Here is a 14083-nt window from a genome sequence, read left to right as displayed (position 1 = left end):
ACGAGTATAGTGAGACATATCCTGAAGCTTGCGATGCAATAAAGAATCGACACTACGTTGATGACTATTATGATAGTGCGGATTCAATAGAACAAGCAGTACGATTGGCAAAGCAAGTAACATATGTACACTCAAAAGGTGGTTTCCATATACGAAATTGGGTCAGTAATGGAAAAGGATTTAGCGAGGAAATGGGAGAACAAAATCCTGCGCTATCAATCCAATTTAAAGAGAAATGTTCAGAGTGTATTACGAAAGTTGATCGAGTTCTGGGCATAATGTGGAATGTAAAGGATGACACATTTCAATTCGCACCACCTTCTAAAGTTTATGAAAATGATCACCCTTCGAAGAGAATAGTTGTCAGTTGCGTGATGTCGCTGTTTGATCCAATGGGATACCTGACACCATTCACAGTGTTAGGAAAAATGCTCGTTCAAGAGTTATGGAGAACTGGATGCGATTGGGATGAACCCATCGACTATTCGACGCTAAAAAATTGGGAAAATTGGAGACAATTGATGCCTAAAATCGAAGCTATTAAAATCCCGCGAGCATATTTTGGTGGGTTTTCTACAAAACAGATCAAAGAGCTTCAATTGCATGTGTTTGTGGATGCTAGTCAATCTGCATATGGGTGTGTAGCGTACTTCAGAGCCGTGTTCTTTGATAGCATCCAGTGTGCTTTGGTGATGAGCAAATCAAAGGTAGCACCTATCAAAGAACGTACGATTCCACAGTTAGAGCTATGCGCAGCAGTTCTAGGCGCAAGGTTAGTGAACACAGTAAAGAAAATGCATAGATTGGCAATTACGAAGCAATTTCTCTGGTGCGATTCTCGTACCGTATTATCGTGGATACGATCCGACCAACATCGATACAAACCCTTTGTTGCTTTCCGGATTGGTGAAATCTTGGAAACGTCGAGTGTGATGGATTGGCGCTGGATTCCTTCGAATGAAAATGTAGCAGATAAACTGACGAAACGTTGTAAAGATCCGGAAGCAGTATGGCTCAAAAACCTGCATTTTTATATAAAAATGAATTAGAATGGCCAAATCAACCAAGTATTGGCGCAAACACTGAAGAAGGATTACGCGCAATTCACCTGTACCATGAGGTAGATCTCCAGAAACCCCTCATTGATGTGACACGTATATCGAAATGGACTATACTAATTCGCACTATGGCATGTGTGATTAGATTTATATCCAATTGTAAACGTAGACGAGATGGGAAAGAGCTAGAAACATTTAAAGCGACCAAACTACAGCGGAAGAAAATAATCACGATAAATTGGAAAAAAGTAAACGTTCCTTTAACTAAAGAAGAGCATTATAAAGCAGAGTTTATTCTCTTAAAAATGTCTCAGGCGGAATGTTTCGGAGATGAACTAAAGGTATTGAGACATAACATGAATTTGTCAGCAGAAGAGTGGATTCCTCTTGAGAAGTCGAGCATGTTATATCGCCTAACACCATTGATCGACGGCGATGGAATTATTCGCATGGAAGGGCGCACCATTAATGAAGAAGTACTTCCTTTTGATTTAAGATTTCCAATCATTCTGCACAGGCACCACTCCATCACCGGAAAAATCATTCAGTGGTACCATGAAAAGCATGGACATGCTTTTCGAGAGGCAGTGAAAAACGATCTTAAGCAACGTTACTTCATTACAAATATGAATGCAGCAGTGAGAAAAACCGTAAGCGGTTGCGTTTGGTGTAAAGTCAAGCGAAGTCGGCCGGCAGTTCCCAGAATGGCACCATTACCTCCTGAAAGGATCAGCAACACGCAACGCCCATTCAGCAGTGTCGGAATCGATTATTTCGGCCCAATCGAGGTGACGGTAGGTCGCAGTCGTCAAAAAAGGTGGATTGTCCTCTTCACATGTCTTGTAGTACGTGCGGTGCACTTAGAAGTAGCCTACGATTTGAGTGCATCGTCATGTTTAATGGCTATTAGAAGATTTATCTGCCGTCGAGGCCCTCCTTCAGAATTTATTTCAGACAATGGGACGAATTTGAAGGCAGCCAGTAAGGAACTAGTGGAACGAATGCAGGCGGTCGACGAAGAATGCGCCAACGAGCTGACTAACGCGCGAACTTCTTCGCATATGGGCGGCTCATGGGAGAGAATGGTGCGGACTGTTAAAGCTGCTTTAGAGGTTCTACAAGAAGGAAAGCGATTGACAGATGAAGTCCTTCTTACGTCGATCACGGAAGCTGAAGACCTGGTAAACTCGCGACCTTTAACGTATGTGGCGGATGAATCGTCGGACGCGCTAAGTCCGAACAATTTTTTAACGGAAGTATCTCCAAATGAACCACATTTGGTCTCAGCAAGACCTAATAATGCAGAAGCGCTTCGCGATAAGTACAAGCTATCACAATTATACGTGGAACAGTTGTGGCAGAGGTGGATATATGAATATTTGCCAGGCATAAATAATAGATCGAAATGGTTCGCCGAGTCCAACCCTTTAAAGAAAGGAGATATAGTGTTCATAGCAGAAGGAAAAAACAGAAAACAATGGATACGAGGAGTTATAGAGGAGGTTATACTTTCTAAAGATGATAGGTGCCGTCAAGCATTAGTAAGAACTGCAAGTGGTTTATTTAAAAGAGGGACGTGTAATTTAGCGGTCGTTGATATAAAGTAACACTGGCCTGTGATACTAGACCAGGATTACGGGTGGGGGTGTAAGGTACGACCGCAGAATCCGATATAGGTCTATAGACAAGGTAAATAGGCCTTTCTTGAACGCGGTAAACTGCTTCCGCAAAGAGTGCGATTTGCGAGAAGAAGAGAAATGAGAGCGACAAAACGAGAGAGTGTGAGAGATAGAAAGAGAGAGAGAGTGGAGGAAAGGTCAGTAGCAAAAAGGAAGTCGAACAATACGGAAGCAAATAAAACTAATTTTTTATGCGATCTTATCAAAAGGGCATGTAAAAAAGGTTTAGCAAAAAGATTTACTTTCCGAATCGTAGCGCTACTCAACACTAGGAGACCAATGTATACTACGTATGTGCTATGAAAAGCGAACTGTTCCTATGGAAATTCATTTCACCATTTTTTTATTCTTAAATTAGTTATCAAATTGTATGGGACGAGACCACCTGATCTACATTACACGTCAGTAATGGGTAAAACAACTTTTTTCATTTAAAAATTTATAATGAAGAATTTTACACATGGTAAAACTAATTTAGGACACTAGAAAAGTATATGAAAATAACTCACATGGAAAGAATATCCACACCTACTGGCAAAACACGGCTTGTTGTAATCACCCTTCAAGACTGTAGCGATCTGAGCAAAGAGGAGAAAACAGAAATTTTAAATTTAAATTTGAACAAAATGCACTCTTCACATACTCTTCACACAGAACTACACTTGGGAAAGCGACCTGCAGTCGTTACGCAAAAATCTACTTCAAAATCAACTTACCGGTTATTTAAATGTTACACGACCAACAGTACCCCTAGTTGCGTTAACTAACTCACAATTCTTATAGTTTTTGTTTACGGGTTGGAAAAGAGGAGAGGAGGAACCAAAAATCACCGAATAGAACCGATGTCGCTGAGGATGGTCAACTAGTGTCCAAATCGAACTACCCGTTAAGGATTCTCAAAGGATTAGAAGACAAGCGAATCGTAGATTGTATTGATATACTATCAAAGTCATCCAATTCTTATTAGTGTTCAAACTGTTATCACTGGTTCACTCGGTTAATTACTATTACGTTGAGGAATAAAAAGCTTACAGCTTGGAGGACCAGTTGATTTCCCTACGACATGCCGAGTTGGATTAACCGTTGGAGGAGAAGATAGCAGGCTCCTCCCCCAACGGGAAACTTAACCGATTGATCACAACCGAGTTATGATTACAGGGTTCCCTTAAACAGGGTTCATTTATTTAAAGATTTCCTTTGAACATTTTCATGTGCAACGCAATTATTTTTTATTAAATTGTCTGTATTTGTTTACAGTCGTTCTTGATTTTTAAAATTATATAAATTTCATCAATGCTGAATGCTCGTCACATCGCCGTATTTTGCGAGCATTTTTCTCATCAACTTACGAGTACGCTCTAGATTGCACTCTCCCCTGTTTCTATTTGTTGCTAAGGAGAATTTGGTCTTCTTTCTTTATTGCTATTTATCTTTCTCTCGCCACATTGGATCTAGCGCAATGCACTTGAAATGATCCAACTAACCACTAACCTGGCGGGACGTGTAGTATGAGAAATCTTATTGAAGTAATATCAAACAAAATCAAAGGAATACACAACAAACAATCTTAATAATATTTCCAAATGTTCAATTACACAATTAAAATTATAAAACTATTTTTAAACAGTTCTTTTTTAAATACGGGCGGTTCCGTGGCACAGTCGTCAAATTGAACGACTCGATAATATGCCCGTCATGCTATTTAATCCCAGAATGGACCGTCGCCTCGTAGCAAGGACTGACTATTCGGCTACGTGGTAATTAATTAAGTCTTGAAAGCCTGTATAGGCCGGCATGTCCGCGTAGGACGTTACGTCAAATAGAAGAAGAAGTTTTAAATACCGAACCTTTTAAACGCTTTATAGAATTTGAAAGGATACATTGTGCTGTGGTGTTTCAGTTTTTTTTACTTTAAGACCTATAAATAAAGTTCGGACTAATGTCTATTCATAAAAGCGCCTAATGTCTATTCTTCTAGCGAAATTTGGCAGCATTTTGAAAGAGTGGATAGTGGGGTAAAATGCATATACTGTAGCTTGATGTTGTGGTCTGATAACACTTCTAACTTACGACGACATATGAAGAGAAAGCATCACTCAACTCCTTTAAATAGAGCCGAACCAACTTCAGATAACGAGCAAGAATCCTCGTCTTCTGCAAAATCATCACGCACAATAGACAATTATTTTATATCTAAGACCAGTCTGTCACCAAACGCAGTTTAAAATTTAGATAAACTGCTAATATTATTAATATGTAAGGAATATTATCCATTTTATATCGTTGAGGATCACTATTTCAGAGCATTTATAAAAGAATTTAATCCAAATTATAATGTACCAACCAGAAAAACATTAGCTAATTTCGCGTTACCAAAAATTTACAATGAAACTTTGGAATATGTTAAAGCCAAACTAATATCAGATAGTTCTATTGCTCTAACTGCTGATGCATGGTCGAGTATAAATGGAACCAGTTCCAGATCCTTGCCATAACAGCTCGTTTTATAAATGATAACTTCGAACTATCTGCATTTATAATAGATTGCTCGGAGTTCGAAAAAGATCACACCGGGAGCAATATAGCAAAATGTATCGAATACGTTACCAACAAATTATAAATTCATGGAAGAATAGCAACAATAGTAATAGACAATGCATCTAATATGATAGCATCAGCAAGAGCACTTGGCATTGAACACCTTCCGTGCGGTGCACATACCATAAATTTAGCAGTTCAAGAATCTATTAGCTATACTATAGAAAAAACAATATAAATAGTAAAAAATGTGGTCATGCATTTTCGGAGAAGCAAAAAAGCAATGCAAAAACTTTCAGAAGTGCAGCAAAATTTGAAATTATCACAACAAAAACTTAAACAGGATTGCCCCACACGATGGAACTCTACGTATGAAATGCTAGATCGCTTCTATAAAAATAAAATTCCTATTTTATCATGCATAGCAACACTTAAGATTTAAACAGCATGTTCAACCACAACCCAATAATCCTATTCCAATAATCCACAACCCGGTGTTACCAATAATCCTATTGTAACAGCTACTGCAGAGCTAGATCGATATTTACAAGAAAAAAATCTAAAAATTAATGAAGATCCTCTCAATTGGTGGAAGAGTAGATTAGAAATATACCCTGGATTAGTAAAACTTGCGCAAAAATATTTGAGTATTCCAGCAACTTCTGTTCCCTGTAAGAGAGTTTTTTCGAAAACAGGACAGATGTTGACTCAAAAAAGAAGTCGACTTGGAAGCAGGAAAGTAAAGGAAATGGTATGCGTTCAATACAACTACAAAATGAAAGAATGAAAGGAGAAATAGGTTAACATGTGATTGAAATTGTAAAAAAAACCAAATCACGAATTAATAAGAAATACGGTAAACGTACCTATAGTGGTGCTAGTATCAATAGTGGTGGTATTGCACAAAAATGCGTCTAGTACGATAAATTAACAGTAGTTAAGTTATTTATGATAGTGTGAAATGTGTTCTAGTCTTTTACAAAGGATTTAAAAATTAAATGGGGCCATTTCGTTTCTTAGTGACTGAAAAATCCATTATTTTGTGATCGGAATCAACATTTTTCCAAATTCCTTAGGATTTTGTAACGATACTCATATTTTAGTTAACGTTTTGAATGATCACATAACAACGAAATTATTATTTTTTTAACATAATTGTTATCAAATGATATTGTTTTATTCAAATTAATTGGCTTTTGACCATATTTACGTATTTTTAAGTTTTTTTTTACGATAGTGCCATTATAGGTACACCAAACAGGCATGTTCCTATAGTAGTCCTAGTTCTAAAATCAACAAAAACAGGTCATTTTAGATTTTTTTGACGACATTTTTTATAAGTCGTACTGTTTTTATTAAAATAAGCAACAAAAATGAGTTTTCTGTGAATTTACCAAACAAAGGCCAAAATTCGCTTATTTGGCTGAGTGAAAAATCGGCTTCAAATCAAGCAAACTATTTTGGGTATGAGTTGACGATAGGTGTTATACAGTACTTTAGTCAATATTTTCATCAACCAAATTCATACATTTTTACGATCACATTACAAAAGAAATCATTATTATGGCAGTATACCTTGCTATTCACACGAACACAGCTTCAAAACTAAGTTATATTGATATTATACACTGTTTTGAGGCATCCTTGTTTACAACCACTATAGGAACACAATACGACGACTATAGGAACCATACCATTATAGGTACAACGAAACAATCACAAAAATATGTATTTTTTCGTAAATTTGATGTGTTTCATTGTAAAAATGGTTGTGAATGCGAAGATAAAACATATTCCAACTGTTATGTGTTAAAATATTCAGAAATTGTCCATCCTGACACTTTAAATCCATTAAAATACATCTATACCACCACAAATTGAACCACTATTGGTACATTTACCCTAATGTATTAAATTATAATTCAACTTGACTTTATGAACTAAAATTGTATGTTTTTTAAATTCTATAAATATAAACCAACAATCATCAAACAAAATTGAAATAGCCTTATTGCTGTTGACTTCATATAATGGGAAGCATACGGGAAGTATAAGGTAAAAGGAATTTTTAATGTGACGGTAAATATTTTAAAGGTAAATATTATTGCAAGAAAGAAATATTTCAAACAGAAAGAAATTTTTTAAACCGCATCGTACATTCTGGATGCATTATTTGAAACGAAACACATTCATTAATAACTTTCTTAACGATAGTGACCAGTCATTTTGGGCATTAGTAATTGCATCGGAAACATAAACTGCTCGCCCGGCCTCGACCGGACTCATCCCGACCCATCTGGACTCATCCAGACTAATCCAGACTCATTCGGACTCATTCAGACTCATTTGGACTGATCCAGACTCATTTGGACTGATCCGAACTCATTCGGACTGATCCGGACTCATTCGGACTGATTCGGACTGATCCGGACTCCTTCGGACTGATTCGGATTGATCCGAAGTGATCAAGAGTGATCCGGACTCATTCGGATTGATTCAGACTGATCCAGATCCGGACTCATTTGAACTGATCCGGAGTATTTCAAATTGATCCGGAGTAATCCGGAGTGATCCGGAGTGATCCGGAGTAATCCGGAGTGATCCGGAGTGATCCGGAGTGATCCGGAGTGATCCAGAGTGATCCGGAGTGATCCGGAGTGATACAGAGTGATCCGGAGTGATCCGGAGTGATCCGGAGTAATCCGGAGTGATCCGGAGTGATCCGGAGTGATCCGGAGTGATCCAAAGTGATCCGGACTGATCCGGAATGATCCGGAGTGATCCGGAGTAATGCGGAGTAATCCGGAGTGATCCGGAGTGATCCGGAGTGATCCGGAGTGATCCGGAGTGATCCGGAGTGATCCGGAGTGATCCGGACTCGGAGTCGATGAGTCCGGAGGTTTGCTCGTGCACCCCCCCCCTTCCCTTCCCCCGGGGGAAAACAGTCCGGAGTAACTCCGAGTCCGACTCCGGAGGCACCGGAGTCGGATCGATCCGACTCCGGTAAAAAATCGTATTTACCCATCACTAATCTTTACAAGTGGACAGAGTATTAGCGACAAGGGCCCCCAGAAAGATGGTCGTTGGGGCCACTTGGCTGGAGAACCATTTGCACCCCCCTTCCCCCCTCACCATGCCGGCAACAGTTTTAGGGCCTGTGACCGATGATGGTAGGGGTTCCATGGCCACCCTCCACCGCCAGCAATTTTAGTATGTTCAATCTCCCAACAGCTGTGTGCCAGTACCCCCCTCCTTTCGGTCATCAGTTACCATTGGCAGGGGCCTCAACTCGTCTTTCCACCTAGGGCTCCCGATTCCCCTAATCCGCCACTGTCATGAACACCTTCCTTTCTTTGACCGATGGATCATAACATTCCGGAAGAAAACACATTTGGCGAAAGTGTTGCACACACACGCATACTCACACCCATGCGCAGACGGCTCAGCAGATCCGTGTAATCTTCACCATACGAAAGCAAAAAAGCTTAGTGTACTAAAGTTATTCTAAATGTTTAACACGTTCAGTTCGATGGCATGCCCCAGGGACTGCCAGCGGACTTTCCAGTATGCCGGTTTCACAATCAGCTTGCGTTCTTGATGCCGGCGAAAAGGAAAGTTGATGAAAATCAGTGCCGGGCTGAACGTGGTAATGCGTATTAAGGTTCTGCGCGTTGCACAGCAAACCCTCCTGCGTGAGCTAGCGATTCCGTTGTCATTTTTACATTGTAGCGTTTGAACTCATTGCGCCTTTTTTTTATTTGTGAAAATGTAATTTCATCGCCGCAACCCGCACGACAAAATCGAGCAGTTTTGTAGCTCGGATTTTTGATCGCTTTCCGTCAAAAGCGGTCGAAAAAGCGAGCAGAAATGTCAGGGAAAACGCTTGGATTCCCATGGATTTCGCAGCCATGCGCTGTGAAATATGTTTGCAGTTTGAGTTTGAGAAGTTTTCGATCGCTTTGCGCAGCGGGAATGTTTGTTAACGGCTTTTAAAGCGCCACAACAACTCGCGAGCATTGGCCACACGCGAGAAAGACATAGCGCTATGGCGATTAGAATGAGGCGGAGCCAGGGACGGGTAGCTCGACGAGCTGCTTGACAAATTTGCCGTTGGAGGGAAAAAGAAGGCATGATAAAATTCTCCGAACGCCATGATTTCTTCCGTCGCTTTGCACAGGGGGGAATGTCTAATTAGGCTGAGTTCTATGAAAAGGTTGCGGGAAAATTTGTTACCAAATTGTATGGACGAACTGTCAAACTCAAGTTGCTGGAACATTTTTGTTGCCTGAGAAACAAATTGATTTGTTTCATGTTTACTTGTTGCAGGAACATTTTCGGATGCGTTTGCATACCAAAACGGATACAAAACAAAGATAAAATTTTAAAACATTCTGGTGAGTAAATATTTCTTACTCTCTCTCTCTATCTCTCTCTCTCTCTCTCTCTCTCTCTCTCTCTCTTTCTCTCTCTCTTTTTAGCCTGCTCACAATAGAGCACGTCGATGTGACATGGCCCGGTCAACAACAATTCTCCAGGATGCTTGGTCCCTGGCTGCAGCCTCCCATCCATGCAGACACCCGATCTCCGTCAGGTCTCGCTTCACCTGGTCCAGCCATCGAGTTCGCTGTGCTCCCCTACGCCTTATGCCGAACTGGGGATCCTACAGGCAAAGAGTGGGTAATTTTTAACATAGTGTGCGTACAAACCTAGAGTTAAGCCGATGGAAGATTTCCTAGGCTTAAAAAAAGGGGAGGAAACGGGTACCACGGTTCTCTCCCGCTTCCATACAAAATATACGGTGCGCTCTCTCAATGCTCGCGCCCATGCGCGAGCATCCTTTCGTGTGCTTGTGTTTGTTTCTTTCGTTCAGCGATCGCTCACACCCCAAATAACCAAGATACCGAAAACGCCACCAATTTCCTGTACTAAAAATCCAGTTGCATCGAACAAAGCCAAAAAACTGTCAGTTTGGTGGGTTAAACCACACATCTACAGAAGCGGCCACTTCAATGTTTGTTAAAGTCAGTTTTTTTTATGCACGGGTAATTCATTTACTCAATATGTATCTACATTCTATGTCTATGTAACACATTTACATTCACGATCAGCTCATGCATTTCGACGGTAAGCCTCTCCGGCCCCATCTTGAAGAGCTCGGCCGCCAGTCTATCGCTGACGGCAGATTTATTGCTCTTAAGCTGCTTGATGGCGCTGGCAATCTCATCCAGAGATGGCGGGGGCACCGTAGTCTGTTCCGTTGTTGTCATTTTTGTTACTGCTGTGCTGCTGCTGTGGTGGTTACCTTGTTGTGCCACTTGCACCAGCCTCTCCTGCGTCTGCTTTATTAAGATGTCCTTCGTAATAGCACTTCCACCTTTCGATCACATCCCGCTCGTCCGTCAGGAGATTTCCTTCCGCATCCCGGCACATTGCGGTTTTAGGAGCAACCTCGCTCCGTGCCTCCTTCAATCTCTGATGGCTTTAGAACAATCGGGTGTCCCCCGACAGAGAGAGCTGCTCCAGCAGCTGTTTGTCTGACTCATCAAAACGGCGCTGCTTGGCCTGGAAGAGCAGGGTTTGCTGTTTCCTCAGTCGTCTGTAGATCTTCACGTTCTGACGGGTTTCATGCCGTAGCATGCGGGCGCGCGCTGCATTCTTCTCGGATAGTGCTCGTCTGCAGTCTTCGTCGAACCATTCCTTTTTCTCTCTACGTGGTAAGCGGCCGATCTTGTGTTCGGCTGCAGTGATGATGGCTTGTTCCACCATACGCCAGTGGTCTGCGAGGGGCATCGCGGCGATGTTGTTCTCGGCCGGTAGCGCTTCCCCGAGCGCTGTCGCATACCCCTCCGCCATATCAGCATACTTCAACCGGTTCAGGATGTGCCTTGGGGTGGCCTGACTCCGTTGGTTGTTAACCACGGAGAGTTTCTCCATACGTTTTAACGTCGATAATATCCGAGAAGTGCCTTCTGTCAATCAGATCGATATCGATTTGGGACTTTGAATCACTTTGTGTCTCCAGGTGTAACTATGACGGTGTGCATGCTGGAAGAAGGTGCTGCGGATGCTCATATGCTTGGAGTAGGCAAAGTTTATTAACCTGAGGCCGTTGTCATTAGTCAGCTGGTGGACGCTAAAGCTTCAATCGTTTGTTTATATGCCTCCTCCTGTCCGACCTGAGCATTAAGGTCTCCGAAGACGACCTTCACGTTATGTTTAGGGCAGCGGTCGTACTCCCTCTCCAGCTGCGTATAGAAGGCCTCCTTCTTGTCATCGATGCTCCGAAGGTGCGGACTATGCACATTAATATTGCTCAGGTTGAAGAATCTGCCACGAATTCTCAACCTGCATATTCGCTCATTGATCGGCCAACATCCGAACACTCTCTGCTGCATCGCACCCAGCACCATGAACGCAGTACCGAGCTCGCGCGTCTCTCCACCGCTCTGGTAGATCGTGCAGTTGCTACGGTACTGGCGCACCGTCACGCCTTTCCAGCATACCTCCTGAAGTGCTACTATTTCGGAACCGCGGGCCCAGACCTCATCGAACGCAATTCGGGTCTTCACATCCGATGAGAGGGTTTTGCAGTTCCATATCCCGAGCTTCCAATCGTAAGTCCTTTTTCCTTGCGTGGGTCTAAATCGATTAGTCTAATACGGTACTTCTTCTTGTTGACTGTTCGTTGTGGTGAAGTTTTTACGAGGGTGACTTGCAAGGCTCATCCTCTAACCTTCAGTCTCGTCGTAGGGCCTACGTTCGTTGGCTTTTTAGAGTCCTGCAGCGAGCCAAGACGGAAGAAGCCAGCGCAGCCCTTCGAGAAGAGACACACGCTGAGGAAGCCGCTTCTAACATGGAGAACAGACGCTCCCAGGAAGAGTCATGAAGATCAATCATCTACCCCTCCGAACTTTCGTGTATAGCTAATTCATATCGAAAAATACTGAAGTATCCTTGGGCTACTGAGTACAAGGGCTAACGAATTTCGAAAACTATGTTGAATCGAACATTTATATCACAAATAGTCCATGGAGCATGTTTGCGCCTATGAGTAGGCAATCCGCCAGACGGATCTAAAACGTGTATATATTGGTGATAGACTTAGGATTAGAATAGGATTAAGGTGTAATTGAATTGTAAATATGTATAATAAATTAACGTAACCACCGCGATGTTTAGTAGTGAACCGATCGATCCGAAATTAAATTAGTTGTGAGCTATAGAACATTTGGTCCTTCGAACCGGATCTGGAAATTGTGTTAAGTACAGTCACAATTTGTAAGCGTGGGTGGAAAGTTTCGGTATAAATCGTTCGGCTGTTTGTGATTCACTAAAACATGTTGATGGTGCGGTGACCCTTGTCAAACATGGATAAAGGAAACGGTAAGGCCAACGGGGGACAAGTGCGGACTAAAGAAAAAAGGAAAAAAAAACAATTGTAAAAACGTTAAAACGGACTGAAAGACGAGATTTAATATTGTACGAGTTTGATTCTATGAACCTTGTGTGAAATTGCGCGAACTATAGCTTGGCTTAGTCGGTCATTGACCAGGAGTTTTAGGAACAGCTATCGCGATTAGAGAAGTGAGTGCGCAAAGTGGTAGCATTTGTGTTCGTGTGAGTGCTGGTGAACTGTGAAGTGCGTTGAGTGAAAGTGCACACGCAGCGGTTTAGCTTGATTGGTCATTGACCTTGTAGGAGTTTAGAAATAGCCATCGAGATTCGCGTAAATTGGTAGCGTTCTTGGCTTAATAATAAAGTGGTTCAAATAAAGCAAAATGTCTGCGGACAAAAAGGTTACGAAACTAACAAAAGTGTATAAGGACCGCCGTACGTGGATGGAGGAATTTGTGGTTTTTGTAGACAACTATAAAGATTCTGAACAGCGGGTAGAACTACAAAGTCAATTGAAAGCATTAGAAGGAGCGAAAGATGCGTACGAAGAAGCGAGGGAAAATTTGCTTATTGAAGATGAAGAAGCAGATGAAGTGCAGATGCGAAATGATAGAAGGGATTTCTTTAAAAAGTTTCACCGTGTGAGAGGGTTTATCATGGATTTGTTGAAGACTGATGAAAGTGTGCAGCCGATCGCAAGTAGCACGATGGCGAATACGACTACCGCGAGTGTTAAAATGCGTTTACCAAAACTCGAACTTCCGACGTTTGATGGTAACATTAGCCAGTGGGAAACTTATAAGGATTGTTTTGTGTCATTAGCGCATGATGTGGCTGAGCTACCGGATGTATCCAAACTTCAGTATCTTTAAGCTTCGCTGAAAGGAGAAGCTGCATTACAGTTTGAGCATGTGTCACTGGAGGAGAAAAGCTACGCGTCAACCTGGGACATCCTGTTCCAGAGATACGACGACAATAAGCAGCTGCGAAGGGAATATTTTAAAGCGGTTGTTCAGCTGGAACCGATGAGTGCCGCAACGTCATCTGAATTAGCCAGAATTGTTAACGAAACACGACGACTAGTTCAAGGAATGAAACGGCTGGAAGAACCAACGCAACATTGGAACACGCCGCGTACGACACTGGTTATGTGCAAATTCGATAACACCACACTAATTGCGTAACTAACAGCACTGGTGTGGATTCGCGGAAGTGATAATGAAGAGTTACCAGCTAGGGCGTTGCTAGACCAAGGTTCGAAGTCTAACTTTATTACTGAACGACTGGCACAACAACTAAAATTGAAGAGATTGCGAATGTCCAGACCGTGTTCAGGAGTTGGTGGTTTCTACTAGCATTAGATCGCGTGTTTCCGATTTCCAAGCAGGATTGCAATTTTTGGTGTTACCGAAG

The 14083-nt window shown here is 41.9% G+C and overlaps 1 protein-coding gene across 1 annotated transcript in view; it reads left to right on the top strand.

Moving 5' to 3' along the window:
* The window catches only part of LOC120899901 (F-box/SPRY domain-containing protein 1), a 41906-nt gene extending 32211 nt beyond the window's left edge, over positions 1-9695 (top strand). The window contains exon 5 of the mRNA XM_040306233.1: positions 9602-9695. Within this exon, the coding sequence (XP_040162167.1) occupies positions 9602-9660 (59 nt within the window). The 3' untranslated portion in view covers positions 9661-9695. The remainder of the gene's footprint in view (positions 1-9601) is intronic.
* The last annotated feature ends 4388 nt before the right edge of the window (positions 9696-14083 follow it).

Source organism: Anopheles arabiensis, chromosome 3 (genome assembly GCF_016920715.1).
Source record: "Anopheles arabiensis isolate DONGOLA chromosome 3, AaraD3, whole genome shotgun sequence".
Lineage (NCBI taxonomy): Eukaryota > Metazoa > Arthropoda > Insecta > Diptera > Culicidae > Anopheles > Anopheles arabiensis.
Note: the sequence above shows the minus strand (reverse complement) of the source record. Positions and strands in the feature narration are given on the sequence as shown.